The sequence below is a fragment of the Borostomias antarcticus genome (genome assembly GCF_949987555.1).
Source record: "Borostomias antarcticus genome assembly, chromosome: 18".
Lineage (NCBI taxonomy): Eukaryota > Metazoa > Chordata > Actinopteri > Stomiiformes > Stomiidae > Borostomias > Borostomias antarcticus.
Window position 1 is genome coordinate 6486532 of NC_140251.1, and position 24819 is coordinate 6511350.

At 46.3% G+C, this 24819-nt stretch overlaps 1 protein-coding gene across 1 annotated transcript; it reads right to left on the reverse strand.

Moving 5' to 3' along the window:
- Positions 1 to 757: 757 nt before the first annotated feature.
- Positions 758 to 22355, reverse strand: ano5a (anoctamin 5a; the record flags this gene model as incomplete). The annotated part of the gene is made up of 24 exons (XM_084452465.1): positions 758 to 994; positions 1837 to 1942; positions 2169 to 2365; positions 2727 to 2932; positions 3247 to 3377; positions 3765 to 3862; positions 4362 to 4540; positions 5199 to 5427; positions 6407 to 6487; positions 6857 to 7008; positions 7262 to 7322; positions 7431 to 7536; positions 8233 to 8367; positions 8685 to 8800; positions 9038 to 9157; positions 9631 to 9915; positions 10301 to 10369; positions 11730 to 11837; positions 15175 to 15216; positions 15627 to 15761; positions 17283 to 17350; positions 18558 to 18573; positions 21472 to 21621; positions 22251 to 22355. The coding sequence occupies 24 exons, from the start codon at positions 22353 to 22355 to the stop codon at positions 758 to 760; spliced, it is 3132 nt and encodes a 1043-aa protein (XP_084308591.1).
- Positions 22356 to 24819: the final 2464 nt, after the last annotated feature.

Consider the following 24819-nt stretch of genomic DNA (forward strand, 5'->3'; position numbering starts at 1 on the left):
GTTAAGTAACTTTAGGGAGATGGTATTGCTTGAATATAGAAACATATAAGTGGATCATTGAACAGCAGAGATCAAAAATGAATAAATTAATGATACTTTATATATTTTAAATTTCCAATTATATTACTTTTCTTCTAATATAGTAATGAAAGTAAACCCACTTAAAATGATAAACTACATATTACAAAATATTAAGGCATTTTGTCTTTGGTTACTTATAGTGCCACTTCAAGTAATGACTTTTGATATGCCAAGACCCATGACTGCTAGGTTAACACAGTGTTTGTACAGCAGTGTGAAGGAGATTCCACTCAGCTCAGTGTGATTATCTCAGAGTAGAACTCCTTAGAGATATATACAGTAAATATTAAACACGGGCATTGTGATCTCAACCCTCAAGTTTATGACTACAGCGTTGCCTGCAGACTGTACAGCAGCTGTCACCACGTGCCTCATCTCTGTGCCCTGCTAGTCACTGGTGATGATGTAATCGTGTGAACAGGAGAGAATGATGGGTCATGGGTGGACGGAAATTGAATTGGTCTTAGATTGAACTGGCACCACTACGTTGCCAACGCGACGAAGCCGCTACATCAAATATATAGAACGTCACCAGCAGACAGGAACAGGGTTGGGAATAGGTGGGGGGATCTTCATTAGCCCCCTAACCCCCTTCCCCAGCCCCCCCCCCCCCCCAGACGGAGCACCCTTAACCAGCTGAGGACCCAGGGGCTGGGGGCTGGGTGGGGGAGCCGGGCTAGAGGCACTCAGACAGGACCTCGTGTGTGGGCAGGCAGGGGTAGATCATAGGGGAGGCGCAGGTGCAGTCGTTGTGGCCGTCGCTCTGGCTCAGCTGGATCTTCAGCTTGTCCACCTCGTACTGATGCAGGTCCTCCTGGATAAGGTAGCGCTCCCTCTTCACCCGCGCCCTCACGTCCGCGGGGACGTCCGCGATCATCCAGGCCACAAAGAACTTCACCAGGAACACCACGTGCTGAGGGGGACAGGAGAGGAAACGCACGGTCCGTCAGAGACTGGCCGCCGCTCACCGGAGTCGGCGAAACTGCGGTGGAAAATCCGCACTGGTCATCAAGGAATATAGCTACGGCCGTTTATATGTGGATGTCAGCGGCATGGGAAGATGTGTGATACTAGTGACAACCATAACTTCCTTTTATCACTGCTGGTGATCATTTTAGAATGTCATCTGTCATTTGTATCAGACAGTGGGTTGGCCGTCCCTGGCTGCGAGGAGAGCACAGCGCCAGCTCCTGAATGTGTACAAAGCTACAGTATCTTACATAAGCTACCCAACTACCTAACATCCCTTATTATATTGCATTCAAGCAATTACCAGACAAGGTCTCAGGGTTGGTTGGCTCTTGAGGTCCCTGGAGTCAAAACTAAACTTGGCAAGACTTATTTTAGTTATGGTGCACCTAAAGCATGGAATAGGTTTCAGGAGTCTTTTAAATTGGATGCCTTTGGACATTTTTTAAACATATTATGATTCAGGAATATGGGGTTGAGGTCTGTGTATGTTTTAGATAATGTTGTCATTGTATTTAATTGTGTACAATGTATGAATGTGTTTGTACATTGTTATATTGTTTCTACCTGTATGTTGTTTTATATTGTTTTTGATATATTGTGTAACCAAGGCTCCACTGAAAATAAGACCTTGGTCTCAGTGAGCTTCCCTGGATAAATAATGGTAAAATAAAAAATAAGACTAAAATAACCACACAGAATCTGTTTGAGCAGTATTCCCAGGCTGAAGTGGGGGGGTCAGTGTTATCTGGTGGGAGGGGGGGGGGTGCTAGAGTCCTACTCTACCTCCATGATGATGATGAAGGCCAGCTTGGCCGCGATGATGTGCCAGAACTGCATGGAGTGGAGGTAGCGCTTCTCATGGTCCGGAGGGTTCCGATAGTCCCGATACCTACGGGGAAGGAACAGATCAGTGACGATGACCTTAAATAGACAAGCACATCAAATACACACACATACGCAGGCACAGAAACATGCGCGCACACACACACAAACACACACACACACACACACACAGAGGCAGCCATACACACAAACACACACACACATACAGAGGCACACATACACACACACACACAGAGGCACCCATACACACGTGCGTGCGCGTCTGCGCTGACCTGCAGGTGGTGATGAGGGAGCTGTTGAACCAGGCAGGGCTCTCCTCAGGCTTGTTGTGGTCTTGGAACTCGGAGATGTTGAAGACGGACAGGCTGTTGTTGATGTAGCCCTTCATGGTGTGCTCGCCGTGCGGCTGGTAGGCGTACATGTACACCAGCCGGTGAATCATGTCGGAGGTGAAGGCCACGACGAACGCCTGCGGGGTGGAAGATGAGGGACTGAGGGAAAATAGATCTGGAGAACCCCGTAGAGGTTTACAGAAGAGCTGTAATTACACCGTGAGGGGGGAGGGTGACCAGCGTATAACTCTGGAACTCCTTTCAGCTCCCATCCATTATCCCCCTGCAAACACTTCAAGAATTATTAACTGATACTGTATATATGAGGCTGTAGTTTATAAATGCCACTGATGCTAGTCATTTCCTTACTGTACTTAAATAATTATTCTACTCTACCCCTGGTACAGTCACTACTTTTGTATTTTTCGTACTCTGCTACTGTATTACTGTATTGGTTGATTGTTAGTTTGTACATTGTCATCACTGGTGATGACTCACATTGGTAACGACGGAGAGCACAGCCACCCCGTTGAGGATCTCCTCCCAGGCGCCGATGCTGTGGGCCTTGGATGCCACCGACCGTCGGAACTGGGTGGTGAACTTCCAGGCGTCCACCCTCACCTCCACGATGTTGTTGATGAGAGCCAGCAGGGGGGCCAGCGGGAAGGAGGCCACGAACAGCGTGATGAAGCCGAACTGGATCACTGTGGCACAGAGAAGCAGGGAGGGTCAGATAGAAGGGAAACGGCGCCCTCTGCAGGAAAGCAGGGGACATTGCTGTGACTGTATAATCCTCAGTGCAGTCTTTCTGTCCTTCCATCTGTCTGTCTGTCCGTCCGTCCGTCCGTCCGTCCGTCCGTCCGTCCGTCCGTCCGTCCGTCCGTCCGTCCGTCCGTCCGTCCGTCCGTCCGTCTGTCCGTCTGTCTGTCTGTCTGTCTGTCAACCTGCCTCTGTCTGACTGCCTCTCTGTTTGTCTGTCTGTCTGTGTGTGTCCATCCGTCCGTCCGTCTGAGCTCACCCATCTCCAGGTACTCGTAGAAGAGGCCCAGCTGACCCATACACTGCAGGTCGTGGTCCTGCTCCCAGCGGCTGTACAGAGACTCGGGGTGGCTGCGAGCCTTCCTGCTGGTCCACCAGTTCATTAGCCACCTGGGGGTCACATCACATCACATCACATTACATTACAATCACAATCATTTCGCAGACGCTTTTATCCAAAGCGACGTCCTGTCCAATAATTGCATTTAACGTAGGTCAGTGTACTACTGTACTACTCGCCAGAACTCACAAGTCAAGTGCATCTCCTTTCTAAAAAGCGACTAAGAGCACTATTTAGTGCTAAAGCCAAAGTGCAAGAGTAGCAAATACTGTATATAAATACAACAGGTGCTGAAGATGTCACATCACAGTGTCTGAGACACTGTTCCGTGCCGGCCTGCTGTGTCTGGTCTTGTGTGAGTAACGTGTCGTGATCAGGGGAGGGCGTGTTGGCTGAGCAGCGGAGTGCTGTGGTGACGGTCGTATTACTCTACTCACGGGAACAGAGACTCCTGGATGTTGCCCCACACCTGTTTACCGGCCATCACTACGACCAGCTGAGTGGTCAGCTCCACCAGGCAGCCAGCCGGGTCGCACTGGACACAGAGACGGAGGGAGACAGACACACGACAGATGAGAGAAAGGCATCTAAAAACACAGCCAACATATATCTTATATCTTACATCTTACTTAATAATAAGCTACTGTCAGCCTGCCTGCCTGTCTGTCTCTGTCTGTCTGTCTGTCTGTCTGTCTGGACTTTCCTCAGACACCATCGGTCTAACAGCATCCATATTTGGTACGGGTATCCGCATGGATCCCGGACAGAACGCGAGGGACGGATTTTTAATTAATTTATGTTTTGGCTAATTTTAACATAAAATACCAATCCCAGCCGCCAGCCAATAGACATACTGCTCTGAATAGAACCCCGCCCCCAGCGTTCCAGCTGTATATGGATAATATAATATAATGGAATTAATGGCCAATTTCTGATCTCTCCAGGTATCAGAAGTAATGGTGTATAAATATCTAGAAATATAAATATCTAAATGAATCTATCTGGGAAGGTAGCATAGTTTTGTTGTTGTCTACCTCCTCATTTCTCAGCTTACTCCCGCTGCCGAACATGTAAGCGTACTCTCCAGGATAGCCCACAAACTTCCCCTTGAAGAAGGCCACGTAGAAGCAGGAGGAGTAGTAGTTGACGAACTGGAAGAGGAACATCTTCATGGTCAGCTTGTTCTCGTACTCCATGTGGGTCTTTGGGATTTCTGTTCAAAAAGAGAGTATATGTGTATAAGATGTGTATATGTGAGGATTACTACCTAAACAGCAAACAAAACAGCAAATCAGAATCATCTGTAACATCTGGGGTGCGTTCAAATTCAGCGAACATGGCAAATACAAGCAAAGGGTCTGAAAAGGTTGTTTGTGGTGAACAAAAACGGACACTGAGGGAAATGTAATTGTATGATTGATTGAATTAATGGATTGAATACCAGAGGCCCTTTTACTTCTAACTAACGTTAAATTAGGTTGTACTAGCGGGACTACATCCAAAATATATCATCCAGAAAATCATTGATCACAGAAGGGCTCCCTGTTCAAATGTAACCGTTCAAAGAAAACATGGTCGCCACAAACGTCACCTCTGTTTGCTGAATTTCAATGCAGCCCTGACTTCTTGTTTCAAGAGATTCTACACCCATGGCTTCTATAAAACCATGCAATTTCTATCAAAAATGAGTGTAGATATAATTGTACAGTACGTGTGAGGATTACTACTCAAACAATACATCAGCATAAAACAATGATCTATTAAAACCACAACCTTCAACAGACAGGACAATGACCTTCAACTGGACTGTAATACATCCCATAGGCTGAGCATGAGTGTGTTTAACACCGCCGGCTGCCGTGTCCCCTCACCCATGTCAGTGATCCAGATGGCCACTCTCTCGTACATGAAGTTGAGGATCATGATGATGACAAAGTTGATGCAGGACGCCGTGACGGAGGTGGCGAGCTGCGGCGTGATGAGCGAGCCCACCATGTGCAGGTTGTTGGTGGGGCTGTCCTTCATGATGCTGGCGAAGGCGGCGTACACCGCCAGCCGGTACGCTATCACCCCCACGATGCAGGCGATGATTAACGAGATCTTTAGAGAGAAAGAGGGAGGGTGAGGGCACAGCCATAGGCGTGAGGAGGACACGAGAGGGACAGATGTGTAGATGTGTTGAAATGATAAATGTTGAAATATGATATAATATATATGATAAATACCACACATAGAGGAAAGCACACACACAAGACACTAATACACAATGCACTATAGCCAAACGGTCTACATGCTTTTACTCACATGCACATTCAGCATAACTGTATTTGACATCTTTCAATAATTAAGATATTATGTGCTAATCTTTAACATTGCCCCATGCTAAAATGTGCTAAGTAATTAGAATGGGAGGGATAGTGAAGTAAAAACTACGACAATGTTGATAAACTACAATGATAATGGTGATAAACTACACTGATAATGTTGATCAACTACAATGATAGTGTTGATAAACTACAATGATAATGTTGATGAACTACAGTGACGATGTTGATAAACTGCAATGGTAATGTTTTTTTGGATGAATTGGATGAGGATGAAAATGACAATGGATCGGAGCAAAAAGGAATAAGGCTGCTCACCCAGAATATGACGGTGGCTCCAGACAGGCATGCACGAGCACACTTGCTTGTTACGGGTAAGTAAGGCTCCATCTCCTACAGACCAACCAGGCAAACAGGGACAAGACAGTCAGTCACCCTGGTTACCATGGTGTGTCACACACACACACACACACACACGCACACGTGCACACACACAGACAGCTCCGAGTGTAGACATGTCACACTGACAAGTCCACCAAACAATCTCCTGGCGAACCTGTGCTTTTTAAGGCATACCCTTTAACACATACTGCTCATGCTTCACTGGGTCTAGTGCTGCCATTAAGTCGGGACATCCCGACTTGTAGTCTTCTGGACAATGTTTAAGTGATCAACACAAGCCACAGGCCACACTTGCAAAGCACACCTGCGCCAGCTCAAACTGGGATTCCTCCCCGGGTCAGTACCAGCCTTACCCAGAGAACCACGGTGGCCCAGCACAGCAGCAATTTGCCCACTAGATGAGATGGAGTCCTTTCAAGAACCCACTCCATCTCCTAGGTGGGTGGGATCAGACGGGGGGGGGGGGGGAGGGGTCAGGGCAAAGGACCGCCCCCCTCTTCCCGCCTCTATTTTAACATTCTTTCATTGATCTCCACCTACGCCAGAGTAACGTCTGAGCAACAGGGTGATCTGCGTCCGATGCAACATTATGACGTTATTGGTAACGAAATGTCGCACACATATAACAGCTCACATCCCCCGATATCACACATGGACTCAGATAGCCGACGCTTTTAATATTAAGAAATAGACATTTTTACAAAGTAATTTCCCCAAAAACATTTTTTACATGGACTTCCAAGGTCCCGATAAGGATATTTTAAGTATCTAAGCAGCGCCCCGCCCCCCTCCCCAGGGACCACCTGGGTGATGCGGTTCTTCTTGCGGCTGGTGCACTTGGCCTCGTACTCAGGCCGCAGCTGCAGCTGCTGCTGCTCCTCCTCGAAGTCCACCAGGTCCCACTCGTACTCCAGACGGGCCTGCCGCCGCTTCCAGAACTCCAGGAACAGGGTCACTACGAGCCGGGGTGGGGGGGGTGGGGGGGGTTAGAGGTCACACGGAAACCCTTGCCGTCCAGGAAATAGGCGATGATTTGGTGTTCAGAACGGTTACACTGGGTATTTTTTGTAGTGGGTTCTCTTTAGGAGTTTACAACTGACGACCACTAAACCCCCCAAAATCCACCTGTATAAATAGGCAGCAACCGCTAGTCTAGACGGTGCTCTGGGCTACAGTAGGCTCGCACATCTGCCGTTATACTCACTCACCCCATATGCCCATGAACATGGCAAAGAACACCGTCGCCGAGTTGTCAAACATATGCGATTGCTGGAAGGGAAAGAAGTATTATCAGTGACTCACAAGTTTCATCATTAGGTAACACAATCGAAAAGCTGCGCTCTGCGTTTTGCCAAACACCGAGCCAGGGAGTCTCACCCAGGACGAGTTGCAGGTGGAGCTGAGTTTCCAGTAGGTGCACTTCTGATCGCACAGAGGACACATGACGATCTCACCCCCGATGTCCTCGTTGCAGATCTCTTGACTGGGGAAGAGCAACGACAGAGGAGATAGTAACGTGTCAGGTCCCCACCCGAATGAATTAAACCACATGAGTTCAGCACCGGGTGAAAGAATAAGCTCTTCTTCAGCATGCCTCACCTGTGGAAGTTAAAGAAATGTTATTGCTTATGCTTACTTCATTAAAGATGACATGACTCTTGTGAGTTCTGGCGAGTAGTAGTATGACTTGACTACCTATGTTAAATGCAATTATTGTAAGTGCAATTATTGCAAAGTCGCTTGTAAGTTGCTTTTGATCAGTGTCTGCTAAGTGACAGTATTGTAATGTAATATTGCTCTTGCTTTTGCCTATGGCTGTATAGCAGTCAGGGATGAGTTATGTCTGTGCCCCAGCTGCTGTCTCTCTCCTGGCCTTGACAAGGGTGCTGTGGCCTGAATGAACGACTCCTCGTTTCTGTTTTGTCTTCTGGATTAACCGAGACAAAACAAGCTCATATCTTGACTTGTGGATCCCTTTTGTGCCAATCATGAACCAGCATTTCTGATTTTGTCTAATTGTATATCTGACTGGGACTGCCCTAACTTTGCTATCACTGTACTCTTTCTCACGTAAAAGAAATATTATGGAAATACTGGTTCTCCTTATTGATTATTGAAGGACGGCTGGATTCATTTCTTCAATGATTCCAAGAATGGATTATTAATTTGTCCCACACACCTCCACACATTGTCATCGTAGGTGACGATTCCATAGATGAAGCAGAGCAGGCCGACCAGCGCAGCGAAGAACAGCATCTCTGTGTAGAAGCCCAGCCAGGCAAAGTAGATCCCAATCTTCTCCCCATAGTATTTCCTGTTCCAAGCAAACACACACACAGAATTAGCAGTCACACACCAACACAGTCCCGGGTCAGTCTTCTCCCAGGGTAGGCTTCTATCAGTCTAGTGTTTTAACATAGAGGAACAAAAAAGGAGGAAGGGGCTCCTTGGTGGTTCATCGGGTAAAGGCGAGTACTATGAAGGCTAGTCCTTACCCTGTTCTGCATGTCTTCCCCCCTCTCTCTCTCTCTCTCTCTCTCTCATATCTCCCGTCAATCTTCACTATCCTATCCAACAAAAGCGGAAACGCCCCCAAAAACATCTTAAAAAAAGGAGGAGCGTTGTCCTCACCGCACAAGATTCAGGGGCTGCTCTTTGAAGAAGCAGAAGAACCGGGCCCAGTGTTTGTAGAGGCTGTATCTCTCGCTCTCGCAGTTGGGATCCTTCGACCTCGTCCAGTACCGACTCTGAACACACACACACACACACACACACACACACACACACACACACACACACACACACACACACACACACACACACACACACACACACACACACACACACACACACACACACACACACACACACACACACACACACACACACACACAGGGAGACGGGGTGACACAGTTACTTTCTTTGCATTTCCCCCACAGTATGGCACCGTTATCCGTGTGACGGAGCTGTTCTGGCAGTCTTACGTCGTGCAGCGGGAAGGCAGCGGTGTAGGAGCCGTTGTTCAGCATGCGCTTGATGCCCTTCTTGTCCTCGCAGCTGCCACTCCCCTTGCCGTAGGAGCAGCGAGACAGGATGTAGTACACCTGCCAGGGAGACAGGACGTCTGTTACAGTGCTCGGCTCGCTAAGACATGGTTGTCCCACCGCTAGCTAGAAGCTCACAGCTAGCTAGAAGCTCACAGCTAGCTGCCCACAGCTAGCTAGCTAACTTCCGGGCCCTGCACTGTGGCGAGCAGCAGCAGTTTGTTTAGGTGATTTTATCTAGGCTACAGGATACTATTGACAGGCGCATGATATTGTAATTCATGCTGACATGTCCTTCGGATAAACTGAACTGTGATGATGTATTATTTATAATTGTATTATTGTTGTTTTTGTTTGTGTTTTTATCTATTTGTGTTTTTAATGTGCGCTGTACAACAAACTGCCTCCTTGAGGACATTAACGTTTTCTAAAAGTGTAAGTCATGGATGTTTTATGCAACAAGTGTTTCTAAAGTCACTGCAGGTTTATAAGCCATATCATGGTATTAGAAAGCCTTAGTTTTGACCACTCACTATCCTGTTGCGGGTGGAGGGAGGAAAGAGGGTGTCCTTGTTGTTGATGAGGAAGAAGTCGGCCTTGTCCTTCTTGAAGGGCGTGGTGAAGTAGTCTGGCTCGGGGTTCATGACGTGCTCGGGCAGGCGGATGGGCGTGAACATCCAGTCCATGGGCGTGTCTCTGCTCTTGGAGATGTCGTTGATTTTAAACGGCACCTTGATCTTCAGCACCTCGGCGTAGGTGGCCAGCACCTCCCACGGGGCGTGGATCTTCAGGAAATACGTTTTCCCGTCATCAGAATCCTTAGGGAGGAGAGACGCACGCAGATGGTTGTAGAGAAACACTGTCAGAGGCCCAAGGACTAGCTGACGGTCATGATTACGATGCGTAACACTATTTCTATCAGCCATTTTTGTCTGAATGACATTCCCCCTTTAATGAAATGGTGTGAAAAGGAACTACAGTACTTTTCTGTTCTGGGTCAAGAGGACAGTTGTAGTCAAATATTCTGCATTGGTTTGTCTCCCCCAGGTGGCGCAAGAGGGAAACACTATCCCGTACAAAAACATTTGCCCAGAGATGGCCAGGCTGATGTACTGCTAAAAATATCGTGTTGCAGGCTGGTACTGTATATGGCCTATAATTTGGTTTAGACAGATGTAATCACATGAACTTCAGGTCTCTCACCGATTTATCCTCTGTCTCAAGCTGCAGACCTTGCTTTAGCAGGTTTGCCTCGAACTCCCTCCTCCTCTCCTGTGGATGAAAAAATATATGATAGATAGATATGAACTTTAATAATCCCTGTGGGGGGAAATCTGGGTGTTTCTGCAGTGGGAAAGTACAGCATAGGTTGGAATACAGACTATACATAGTAGCGAGTAAACATAAAAGAGAACCAGGAATATACATATACAGTATGCGTAAAATATAGAATACATAAATACAGTACATACAGTACATACATACATACAGTCTGTATAAATATGTATAATAATACTCATATATACATACATACATGCACACATCCACAACACCCAGGCACTGTTAGAGTCTGATGGCCGCTGGCACATGATACATGATAGCTTGTAACTTGTAATGTGTCTTTGTTTGATATACTATATAGATGCAACTTCCCCTAATATCTCACAGTTTTATCATCTAATCCTCAGAAGCAGGAAGTGGGAGCCCCGTGTGCGGGAACTCCCACATTCTGGAAAGAGTGAGTGAGTTCCTGCCTTCGGCCTGGGGTCAGCGTGTTGCCTCAGAGGGAGGGCAGAGAGAGTCAGATGGACACGGCAGACAGGAGGGATTGACCGACCTGGGGCAGCCACACCGAGGTGTGAGATCTAACAGTCCAGTAACAGACAACAGACGTTTCACCACCCGGGAGCTGCTGCCTCAAACAAAGCCTCTCACTCAGCATGCAAACACGGGTGAATAACAAATCAGATTAATTTATGAGAGGAACACAAGGTCACCTATAGATAGAAGCAGCATCCTCATAACATTCCATACTGAGTGTATTCGCTGGCTGGGAAATTATTGTCAATAACACAATTCATTTTATTTATAAAGCACCTTTCATTGTCAGACAATCTCAAAGTGCTGAATTTATTATTGTAAGGAATGTAGGTTATGCAGCTCTATCAGGAGTGCTAGCTACAGTGTGCAATCTTATGAGTCAAACACCTGTGCTATATTAAGCCCTGTCTGCTCATATCATGTCCAGTTTGACAAGATAAATATTTATACACCAAACTTATAATAGAGTTGAATCAAGTGGAGTCTGGGTTTGTTTATGACAGCACAGTGAGTAATGTTCACTGTGACTCACCTCTGTGCTATTTAACGTCGTTCCTGTGCTGTTGCTTGGAAACCAGCACCAAGAGATACAGAAAACCCGCAGCTACACATACGACTTAACAACGGAGTGAGTTGAACAGAATGGTGAGAAACGATGAGTTGAACAAAATGGTGAGAAACGGTGAGTTGAACAGAATGGTGAGAAACGATGAGTTGAACAGAATGGTGAGAAAGTGTGAGTTGAACAGAATGGTGAGAAACAGTGAGTTGAACAGAATGGTGAGAAACGGTGAGTTGAACAGAATCTGACCTGTTTCCTCTCCCCATCTCTGTCGTCCACGTAGGACAGGACAAAATCAATCCTCCGCACTCCGTCCCGGAAGAAGACGGAGTCTTTACTCTGTGGCTTCCTGTCAACCTGTGGGGAGAGAATGAATGGAGACGATGACACAAACTCAATACTCTCCAGGAGTACATATACCGGCTGCATTCACCAAAACAGATGCACCTTCAGTCCGGTTTGGGACTTGAGTACCTGCACTATACAAGCATCTCAAGGCAAAGTCATAGCTGTTATTGAAAACCGACGGAGCCATCCAAAGCAACCCAGTAATAAGTGTGTGTACAGTATAAAGACAGGTACAATACATATAGTACGTTCACCACAGTCCTTCCACGGCAAAAACTGATAACATGCTGATGGCAGGAGAGGCTCTGTGTACTGTGGAGTGGGTTGGAAGAAGCGATTTGTGTCCAGGCTGCATCTAGAGCATTTTCTGGGGAAGGCCTCCAGGCTGTCCAGGCCAGATCCAGGGAGATAAAACCAGCCAACTTGCTAAACACAGGCACTTGAGATTACATCTGGTAACAAGGGTATGTGGATCAGTCTGAATCAAACGTCAATGAGAAAAGACTTCAGAACAATAAAATGAAAGAACTAGAGTCTATTTACTTCATTACTTTATGTTAAAACATCATATTCTTTGTCTGGCTCGACCTTTGAAATCCTCAGATTCCAGCAGGTCTGGAATCTGTTCTAGAGTTTGCGGAGGTGCTTTAGGCCAGCATACACGCTGACCTCGGTACAAAACGACCAACCCCCAGCAGCTGCAGCAGGCCAGGCCATGCGGCCCTGTAAACAAACACCCTGCACTTTCCTCTGCTTTTACCAGGAATGCTCAGAGAGAGAAAGACAGAGAGAGAGAGAGAGAGAGAGAGAACGGTCATTGCTGCCACAGCTGCTCACAAAGCTATAAATAAGTATTGCTCCACGTATTCTAGAGCCGCATGCCTCGCATTGCTACTGTAGCTGTCTGGACAGGACAAGAAGACCCCGCTCGTTTAGAATGAGCGAAACCAGCCCCCCCCCCTCACCCACCCCCGCTCCCCACAGCACCTACTGCGGCCCTGACAGTCAGAGCCATGGAGCCAGCACCGCGCCCAGGGGGGGAGGGGAGAAGAAGAGCACGTTACCTCCATCACCCTCTGCCTATATGTCCGTCGCGCCGCATCGGCTGAAAGCCCGGACGTTTTAGGCGTGCGAGAGAGAGAGAGAGAGAGAGAAAGAGAGAGAGAGAGAGAGAGAGAGAGAGACTCTCCCCGGGGTGCGCAGTCGAGACCCAACCAACTCGCTCCCTCTCTCACTCGCTCACTTTCCAGAGCGGAAGGGCTCCGTCCAGTCCCGCTTACATCCCAGGACAAGCCCACATCCACTCAGATATCCAGACGAGAGGGAGGAGAATGGGAGAATGGGAGGGAGGGATAGAGAGAGAGAGAGAGAGAGAGAGAGAGAGACAGACAGACAGACAGAGAGAGAGAGAAGGCTCCTACAGATGACATCAGCATGCCAGTACACAGCCCCTGCCAGCAACCCACTACTGTAATCAGAGCTCAGCAGCACAGGAGGGGATGACATCACAATACCTCTCTACAGCACATTCAAGATTCCAGATCATTTAACAGCCGTTGTTGTACATGACCAAGGTATTGTGATGGAGCCTGAAATCGGAAAACAGAACACGAGTACATCAGATCGGCTACACGAGGTTAAAAGAAAAATCAATTGAAACGACAACCTGAAGACCTGACAGTAAGGGATCAAGGTACAGAGATCCAGGGGGGATGATAACAGTCTCATCCAATCAGAGAGCCAAGGGGAATGATTATCATCATGAGAGGAGTGTAAACAGAACATGTGTTTTAAGTAGAGGACTCCACTCCATCTCTGCTGCCTCCTCCTCCGGCGCCCATGCCAACTAGGAGCATCCCTCTCCACATGCACTGCACGGGCCGTTTTTAACCTCCTCCGCCCTGGAATTAGCTCCTGACCGAGGGCCCCGTGCGGCCATGCAGCCAGACGTTGTTGCGCACGGCGGGGAGGGCGCCCTCTCCCATCCCTGCAGCCGGCGCTGCTGGAGCTCTCTCTAATTTCCCTGTAATGACAGATTACAGACGCTGAGTCCCCTGCATGCGCAGTATCCCTCCACTCCAACCTGCCCTGTACTGTACGCTCACCGACCGAAGCCCGACCACAGGGCGTGTTGATATACAGACCGCTTTCATACAGGAGTTAAGGAGGATAAATGTAGAACAGGGCAATGGGAGAGTAATTACTGTGAAAGGGGTAGTTGTCCTGTAAGTACTGGCTTCCAGACTATAGGTTGTGCTGGATGAGAGGCAGGACTAGGTTTCATGTTTCTACACCCAAAAAAAGGCAAAAAAGTGTCATGATGACATGTGATGTTAAATGTGGATTATTATACTAACAGTACATTTCAAAGAAGAATGCAACTTTCTCAATGCATTAGGGTTAGGGTCAGAAGATGCAAAAATCAATATTACTACGTTTCTAAACGTTAGGGGTATCTGCGGAAAGGAGGAAACACTACATCATGCTGTCAAAGGGCAGAGTGATTAGAGCTGCTCGTAAAAACGAGTCCCACAGCTCTGGAGCCCGACCACATCTGACGGGGTCAGGGTGGGAACTGGACCCCAGCATGAGCCACACACTAAAGTTCAGTCCTATCATGAGCACAGGACAGGGCCATGATTAGAGCACACTCACACACGCACACCCAAGCCTGGTCCGCCCATGACAGACCCTGGTGCTTCTGCCCCCCCCCCCCCCCCCTATTTAACCCTGGGCTGGCCCTGGGGCTGCCTGGTACCACGTCGTCTCTGGTGACCGCATGGGGACAGCCCATGGCACCATAGGATAATATAGGCCTACCCATACCATTTAGACCTACATGCATGTCATTTAAACATTTAAGTAGATATCAGGAGGCTTCAGATGAAAGAGACTTCACTTTGGTGTGTGTGTGTGTGTGTGTGTGTGCGCGTGTGTGTGTGCGTGCGCGTGTGTGTGTGTAGCATTTCTATTTACGTTAAAGCAGGCTTCTCTTCGCTGATGCAGACTGTAATCACAGGTGATAAAACAGCTGAAAGCGCCATATTTTAACGAGGTGCATGATGCATCACTAATACATTACATGCCAGTATTTTTCCATGACTCTGTTCCACTAACCAAACATGCTTGGGCACACGCACTTTCTCACACAAATGTTCTAACTTATATTTGTGTGTTTTAACACAACTCAATATGCCGTGATCACTGCGTACTTCCCAAATTGCTAGTTAATAAAATGTTAAAAAAAATCCGAACCACTAGTCCAGCAGTGGTTCACGGCAGACATGAACAGCAGACATGAACATACGGTAGCATATGCACATCGAGCCCGTTTACCATGCCATACCCTTGAGCGATGCTTCAGGAAGAGCGCCCGCTTTTTCCAGAGCTGTGGAGGAACCCAGAGACCGTGAGAGGGGTGGACTGGACCAACAAACAACACAGCAGAGGGGTAACACCAGCACCCAGTCACCCGCTTACAGCACTACACAACGCTGGCAACACTATCCCTCACCTGGTTCTAGGGTAACTTTAGCACAACAGGGGTCAGAAAACAAGTTACAATCAATCACAGTTAACACCTGCTCTTTTTGTACTCTTGACTCCAGACACACTCTGATAAACACACATGTTGAGAGAACAGATATGGGGAAGTTAACACAGCACACGCACACACAGAGGGGTAGTCGTGCTCAACTTCGAAGTGAGCGCATAGAGACGGGTGTGAATACGGACGGGACAAACACGCGCTCCAGACACACGGGGGGGGTGCGGCGGTGCGCCCGGCTCCTGCCTTACCCCGGTCAGGGTGCTGATCCGGTCTACGGACATGGGCTCAGCCTCCGGGCTGTCGCTGTGCCCCGAGGGGGCCAGGGAGGGCAGGCTGGAGTGAAGCGACCCGCAGGAGTCACAGTCATCAAGGGTTAGAGTTAACTTTGTACAGGACAAGGAGGGGGGCAGAGGAGAAACTACAAATGAGAAGAGGGAAAGAGTAGCATTCTCCCACTTAGCCTACATAACAATCGGAAAGGATGTGAACAGCAGTGTGCAAAATATTGGGCGGTACGGGGGTCTCGGCCCCCCCTGATTGACATTTGAGACCCCCTGAAAGCCTTGACAAGGGAGGGGGGGTCTCTGAAAAAATCTTTTGTCACTTGCAATTGTCACCCAAATGTTTTTTTTAAACCATACAATGTCCAATATTCATGGTTCAAAACATGTACAGGATTCACAAATATGTTCTATTTTTGGCTGGAAATGCAGGGCCAGTCCTAAACCTGGTTAAATAATGGTTGATTAAACCAGGCCAGGTCCAGCCTGGCATATGTGTGTGGCTGGCTTGTTTCTGTTCAGGACTGGTAGCTAGTCATGCCACTGAAGTATGTGAATTGAAATGACATGAAATAATGTCTGATAAATTAAGATAGGTCTTGTCGCATGGACACAACAGTTTCAATGCTTCCAATGCTAATCCAGCACAATAAGACACACATTAATGGTAGCGGTCAGTGGCTAAAGCAGTTACACTGATGATTCCTGTAACGTTAGCTATTTTGCTGCAATTGATTCAACAGCTGTTTCTGGACAAAGGTAAGGGATAAAAAGATTGGAGTGAAAGGATGAACGTGTGAAGGTTTGGTAGTCCCATAAAGACTACTGCCTCTTGTGGTGCCAACAGAGAAATGCAGGTCAACATTCAACAGAGGGAGGGAGTGATAACCGGACAAACGCTATCCTAGGTGTGCTGGCTTACAGACACGCACAAAAAACGTTTAAATTACACCTGTGCTTTGACATCTTAAAACGGCTGCTGGGAGAAGGGCTTATTGTGATAGACCTGTCTGCTGCATACAGTGAAAGGTGAGAGTGTGCATGTGTGCTGTGTGGATTCCGGGCATTGTTGTGTGGCTGTGTAGGCCTAGTTGTGGTTGTGGCCTTATTGTTAATGATATTAGGTTGGCGTTCATGTTCAAGCTCTTTATTTATGTGAGAAGTGTGTATGGAGGAGCTGGTGGTGGTGGTGGGGGGGTCTGGAGAGGAGCTGTTGGTGGTGGGGGTGTCTGGAAAGGAGCTGGTGGGTGGGTCGGGAGCTGCTGCTTCTCTACCGACTGAAATGATGATGAGTGTTGCTACGACACTTCAGGAAGGAAGGGAAGTAAAACAAATCTGAGGCGCAAAAACAACTTTCCTCAGGGACAGGGAGCCCTCGGAGCACGGAGGACGCCTGTACAAAAATGGTTCTTATCGCACAAGGTCGGGAAACAAATGAGCGCCAAATTGGAGCTACTGTACCACAGACGACGCTTTGCTTACAGTAACACCGAGAGCATTATATTATATAACACTGGAAATGAAGGCATATACATGGAGCACTATTTGCATACTGAACTAAAAGAGTATGCAAACGGGTCCGTTGCTTGCATAGGGAGGTAATAAACGGAGCTGCGTGTTTACCTCGGGGTGTCCGTGCTGGGGCGATCCATTACCGGATACGGGGTTGGGGTAGTAGCCATGGTTCTCAGCTGCAAGACAGCAAGATATGGAGGTCAGCTGAGATGTTTACAGTAAGCAGTATAAAAAGCACATGTTTAAGTGACAGAGGGGCTTTGTCAGTGAATAATTAGCAAGGGGATGGTACAGCACTGTACATTAGGGGAGATGCATTATGACCTTGGTAGTACCACTGTAATTATGTACAATAGAGAGACTTCAAACAGAGAGGTTGGCGGCAGAGCAGTTCAGAGCCGGGAACATGAACAGCTGACATGGACTCTGGGCTCATGAGCGTTGACAGACAGACAGATACTGTACTGTTGTGGTCTGTATGTGTCCTCTGTCGTGGTGCACTGTAACTTTAGCATATAGTCCAATCAATCAAATGCATTTATACAGCACAGTTTTGTACAAATAAATGCAGTTCAAAGTACAGAAAGACTTCAGGGGACCCCGAAGGTCAGAGGTCAGTGCAGTTTGGTGGTTGTCATGGCTACAAACTGATCTGTCTTGTAGGTGAGATTTGAACCAGTTTAAGGCTGCCGGCGCCAGAAAGCCTGATCCAATGTCTGTCAGTGAGTGTTTGATGGTCTGTAATATCAGAGGCTGCCCTGAGACCAGAGTGAGAACAGAGAGTTTACCCAAGTCGGTGTTTACATGGATTTCGTTTAAAACTTTTAATGAATGCCATCTCTGTGCTGTCATTGGATCTAAAACTAGAGTGAAAAGTGTCAAAAAGGCAGTTTTGGTTTAAAAATATGTTAAATTGAAAACAGCCTCTCAAAGAGGGGAGGTTTAGGGCGATAGTTGTAGAAGCACTTTCTCCTTCTGGCACACAGGCTCTGATTCACAGACTCTGATTCACAGCCTAAGAAACCATGATGACTCACTGCATTCAACAGTTCACTAAAGTATGCGTATTGCTGTATACTGTCCAAGAAAGGAAACAGGAACACTCTGAGACGTCTGTTAAACTCCTGTATTGTGTACTTAATGGCAGGTCAACGCTAATCATGCTGGTGTCTGTGGGTACTTTATCATACAGTCTTGTAAGGAGGTAAACTGGGTGTGAATTGTTGTTTTGTGTATTGAGTATTGCTGTTGTGTGCATTGTGTTACCCTTGTAAATGAGACTTCAGCCTTCACCTCTATTTCTCTGATAAAGTAAAGTAACAGAGTAATCCCAACCTCTCAACCATGCTGCATTCTTTACAGCATTTCCTAACACTGTCTGACTCTGACACATGGGGATCTGTAGGGTAACAGGGGATTTTATCAAGCTGAGAATTAGGCGACCAGAAACACTTTCATATCAGCATTTTTAAAGTTGTTGTTGTTGTATTTTTTATTTTTAAACCAGTCTAATCATGATTTGAGATATCCTCATGTCAGTCTGTTTATTGACTGACTGAAAACATCCAGAGCATTTCTTAAGCTGACCAGTAAATGACATTCTCACAGTCTGCTTCTCTACAGTCGGAAGCCCATATTAGATGGATGTATAATGATCTGTCTCAGTGGAGCACAGACACAGTCTCTACAGCTGCTGGCACGCTGGACATAGCGGGATACAATAATGGAGCACTTGTGCTCTTCTGCTAAACCCAGATACTGTACTCCTTATGACTAGAAAAGTACCACAGACCAGCCTTTGTTTAACACAGAGAGCATATTACGTAGCTGTACAGTTTTAGTTATACCACCACAGCTTTCTTTGAACACGAGAGGGGGATTATTAAGATAGAGAGATAGAGAGACAGTTAGAGAGAGAGAGAGTTGTTTATCTTTAAATATGAGCAATAACATCATGATCCTCATATCCCTGAGTTGTTTTATTACAGTGCAACACAAGATAATTTTGGGAGGCATCGGGTTGTGTAATTCAGTCACTCACATTTCACTGATTTACGTGATGATTCCGAGCTGGCATATTGCTTTGCTTTAATTTCCTCAAACAGAAAGCTTCCTGTGGCAGGAAGCGCAACATACAAGCTTGCGGGGTGAACATGAGACACTAGCCTAACACATGAACTAGATCAGCTAATGGCCTTGATGACCTCTCCTCGTTTAGGGTCATCTGTTACAGCTGTCAAATCTGTGTTCAACCAGTTTACATTTTCAGCTGTGCATGTGTTGGTAGGAAACATGGTTGAGTCTTATCCCTCCATGTGCCTTCGTTTTGATATTTTGTCTTGATCTCATCACCAAGATGATATGATAGGTGCCTTACGCAACATATTGCAGGCAGCTAAACATGTTTAGTTGAAAGATGAATCTCAGGTCAGAGCCAAAGGATTCTCTCTCAACCGCCTAGAACAGTAAACTTTGCAGTTGAGATCTAAAGAGATTGCCAGGGAACATTTTGTTGGATTGAGATCTAGATTACACATTACATTACATTAAATGGCCAGGGAACATCATCTCTCTCCGACCATAGATGATGTGAAACTGCAGAGCAGAAAGAAGCTGCTGTATTATTACTGTATTACTGCATTGCTGTTAGTTAGGCCTAATGGCTTTGCTGACAGCTACAGGCTACCGCCTCACAGCTTTCCTATGACAGTCTGTTTCCACAGGCCAGCTGTCGGGGCTGCCTGGCAGTGGGCGTGCGACTAGGCTGCCTGAGACACCAACACTAATATTACCATGTTAAGCTAAAATTGGAATGCTGACCATGATGCAGTGAGGAGCGTTAAAGGGTAGGCCAGAACTTCAAGGGGAATTTTCAGATTTATCAAGAAAACATGTAAAGCTTAACATGAAAATAACATTTAAAATACTGATAGTGAGCTGGCACGAGAACAGTGTTTAAAACAATATATGTTGTACTGTAGCCTATATTACACTCAATTACTAAGCCTATAATTCTTTAGTTACCACATTGATTTCCTCTTCAATTTGTTGAAGGTTTAATTCTGACCAAAGAGACCCCATCATCCCTACATTTATATATATATATATATATATATATATATATATATATATATATAAAATATATAAAATTAGGCTAGTAAGTGACTCAAGCAAGTTGTTCATGAAGTGTTGAAATGTGTTGAAATTAGATTTATTGGTAGCCTAAAGTCTTAGTAGGCTATCAGTAAAGGTTAACAACTGAAATAAAAAAATAAAAAAATAAAATAATAATAATAGGCTCCAACTGACTGAAAATAGCCAGTGTTGCTGTCATAGGTATAGGCCTCTATATCAAAGACAGCGCCCAAGACTATAAACTACCATGAACTCACCACTGAAAGACTCCGCTCGGCTCATCTCCATCAAAGTTTCATTCCCGGTGTTTCCCGTTACTCGATTCATCAAGCCGCGGAGATCGGCGGCCGCTCGGCACGACAAAACCAGGAGGAAGAAATGGGGATCTTAGAGCCAGGGCTCTGTACCAGCCCCACGCCAACTTTTTACTTCGAGGAGGGATTGTTAAGGTCTACCTTTACAGGACGAATCTTGATATTCAACTGCTCTTCTGTGTAGCCGACCGACAGCAGACACCCAACCCCTAAACCCACATGGGTAGTAGCCCACTGAACATCCACTGAAAAAAACAGAAGCGCCTCTGTAATTAAAGGGGAGTGGCTTGACTGGAAATATTCTGTCGGCACATTGTACGATAGAGGACCAAACCCACCATATAAATGTCTAGCCTATTTATTTTTGTCTTCCCGAGTTATGATAAAAGTAATATATGGTAACATGTAGCCTAATTGAAAATTGACTATGTTGTAGGCCTACCTGTCCTGTTTTCACCCCAAACACTAGCCTATATTATGCTCTTATATACAGTGAGGGAAATAATTATTTGATCCCCTGCTGATTTTGTAAATTTGCCCACTGACAAAGAAATTATCAGTCTATAATTTTAATGGTAGGTCTATTATAATAGTGAGACAGAATAACAAAAAAAGTCCAGAAAAACTCATCACAAAAGTTATAAACTGATTTGCATTTTAAATGAGTGAAATAAGTATTTGACCCCTTTGCAAAACATTACTTAGTACTTGGTGGCAAAACCCTTTTTGGCAATCAGAGGTCAGACGTTTCTTGTAGTTGGCCATCAGGTTTGCACACATCTCAGGAGGGATTTTGTCCCACTCCTCTTTGCAGATCCTCTCCAAGTCATAAAGGTTTCAAGGCTGACGTTTGGCAACTCAAGCTTCAGCTCCCTCCACAGATTTTCTGTGGGATTAAGGTCTGGAGACTGGCTAGGCCACTCCAGGACCTTAATGTGCTTCTTATTGAGCCACTCCTTTGTTGCCTTGGCTGCCGTGCGTTTTGGGTCATTGTCATGCTGGAATACCCATCCACGACCCATTTATGTGCCGAGGCTGAGGGAAGGAGGTTCTCACCCAAGATTTGACGGTACATGGCCCTGTCCATCTTTCCTTTGATGCGGTGAAGTTGTCCTGTCCCCTTAGCAGAAAAACACCCCCAAAGCATAATTTTCCACCTCCATGTTGGACGTTGGTGGGGATGGTGTTCTTGGGGTCATAGTCAGCATTCCTCCTCCTCCAAACACGGCGAGTTGAGTTGATGTCAAAGGGCTCAATTTGTCTCATCTGACCACAACACTTTCACCCAGTCCTCCTCTGAATCATTCAGATGTTCATTGGCAAACTTCAGACGGACCTGTATATGTGCTTTCTTGAGCAGGGGGACCTTGGGGGCGCTGCAGGATTTCAGTCCATTACGGCGTAGTGTGTTACCAATTATTTTCTTGGTGACTGTGGTCCCAGCTGCCTTGATCATTGACAAAATCCTCCCGTGTAGTTCTGGGCTGATTCCTCACTATTCTCATTGAGAATCTCATGGATCATTGAAACTCCACGAGGCGACATCTTGTGTGAAGCCCCAGAGAGGGAGATTGAAAGTTATTTTGTGTTTATTCCACTTGCAAATAATTGCACCAACTGTTGTCACCTTCTCATCAAGCTGCTTGGCAATGGTCTTGTAGCCCATTCCAGCCTTGTGCAGGTCTACATTCTTGTCCCTAATATCTTTGGACAGCTCTTTGGTCTTGGCCATGGTGGAGAGTTTTAAATCTGATTGATTGATTGCTTGACAGGTGTTTTTCTATAGGTAACAAACTGAGATTAGGAGCACTCTAATGGGAGAGGACTAATTTGTCTGCCTCATGAACATAACTAGTGTGTGGGAGCCAGAAATCTCGCTGGTTGATAGGGGATCAAATACTTATTTCACTCGATCAAATGCAAATCAATTTATAGCTTTTTTGAAATGTGTTTTTCTGGATTTTGTTATTGTCTCTCACTGTTAAAATAAACCTATACCATTAAAATTATAGACTTATTTCTTTGTCAGTGGGCAAACATACAAAATCAGCAGGGGATTAAATAATTATTTCCCTCACAGTATAGTATATGTTCTCATAAGAACACAAATAAATAAATAAATAATACAGCAATATTGATGGAAATATGGAAATGAATGTATGCATCCATTAATCCCTACAGTATTTAATCAATCTAGTACCTTCTCTTTCAGCCACATCTTTGTTCAGGTTCCTGTCTCAAATTTAGTAACACTTGGGCCCCATCATCCTTCAAGTGGTTTGCACAGTCCCTGGCCCATGTAATTATGTGACTCCTCCTTCAGGGGTGTGGCAATGTGCAGAAATACAGCTGCTTATTTCCTAAACCGCTTTTTCTTTAGCCTCATGCTACATTTTCCTTGACATATGGAGTTCTGGGTGTGTACTCTACATGTCCTTAAAACCTAGGTTTCCTAAATTAATGGTGAGGCCTATATGTTTGCCTTAATAACAGGGCGTGGGTGGTCCCCATTTTCTAGCAAAGTAGGCTTACGCCATAGAGAAGATGCTATGAAAACTGATATAGTTCGCCTACAGAGAGCCAACAGGTTTGTGGACCATACAGTAAACATGGCCCTACACTACATTCTCTAGCACCTGGACTCCACAGGCACCTACGCCAGGATTCTGTTTGCGGACTTCAGCTCTGCTTTCAACACCATCCTCCTGCCCATAGTGGAGGACATGCTCTCCCAGCTGTGCTTGCCTGACTCCACCTTCAGATGGATCACCGACTTCCTGTCTGACAGGAAGCAGCACATGAAGCTGGGTAAACACATCTCTGACTCCAGGACCATCAGCATAGGCTCCCCCAAGGCTGCATCACGAACAGCTGCACCTCCAGCCATCAGTCTGTCAAGGTCCTGGAGTTTGCAAATGACACCACCTTCATCGGACTCATCTCTGAGGGTAACAAGTCTGCCTACAGGTGGGAGATTGACTAGCTGCTGTCCTGGTGCGGCCAGAACAACCTGAAGCTCAACGCTCTTAAGACAGTGGAGATGGTTGTAGACTTCAGGAAGAACCCAGCCCCCAGTCGACTCTGTGGACTTCTTCCACTTCCTGGGCACCATCATCTTCCGGGATCTCAAATGAGAGCTAAACATCAGCTCCCTCAACAAGAAGGTGAGGCTATGGAAGAGGCAAGAGCCTTTGCTATGGTAATACTTCCAGAGGCAGCTGAAGAAATTCAAGCTGCCAAAGACAATGATGGTACTCTTCCATCATTGAGTCCATCCTCACCTCCTCCATCACCAGCTGGTACATTGCCGCTACAGCCATGGATAAGGCCAGACTGCAGCCCATCATTCGCTCCGCTGAGAGGGTGATCGGCTGCAGTCTGCCATCCCTCCAGGCCCTGCACAGCTCCAGGGCCCGAAGCAGGCTAGATTGTGACCGACCCCTCCCACCCCAGTCACAATGACTTTGAACCTCTCTCCTCCAGCAAGAGGCTGCAATCCATTAGGACCATAAACTCATGCCACAAAAGCAGCTTCTTCATCAATTTTTAACCTTTATTTTTAACCAGGTAGGCCAGAACAAATTCTTATTTACAATAGTGGCCTGGCCTGGTAATAAGGCTTGTGTCCCCCTCTGACTCACCCCCTCTGACTCTGACTGACTTTGCACTACTTGCACATGACCGCTGACTGTACTGTACTTAGGCTTGCACTGCACACACATATCACAACAGCACACACATTGCATATATAAAAACATTGCACATAACATTACACTATGTACACATGCTGTATATTTACTCATCACACACCATTTTGTATATTGCGTTTTATATGTTTATGTTTATATGTATTTTGCACTGCTCATTTGCACTGTCCTGTCTTTGCACTGTCCTGTCTGTCTTGTCCTTGCACCCTAATGTTGTGTCCATCAGTGTTATGCACCAATTGACCAAAATACATTCCTATAGGCCTAGTATGTATAAAAACTGCCTGGAAAATAAAACTGATCCAGATTCTGAGATGAGCAATGTTCAAAGAGGTTGATGTACAGGATTAATAGGGCTACCATTCTAAAATGTTGAACACTATGTTAAATCATACACTTCTATCTCCCAGTGCTGCGATTGAGCCTACCACTACTGAGTAGCCTCGTGAGAACATTAGATCTCGCGAGCTCACATTTAGTTTCACTGTG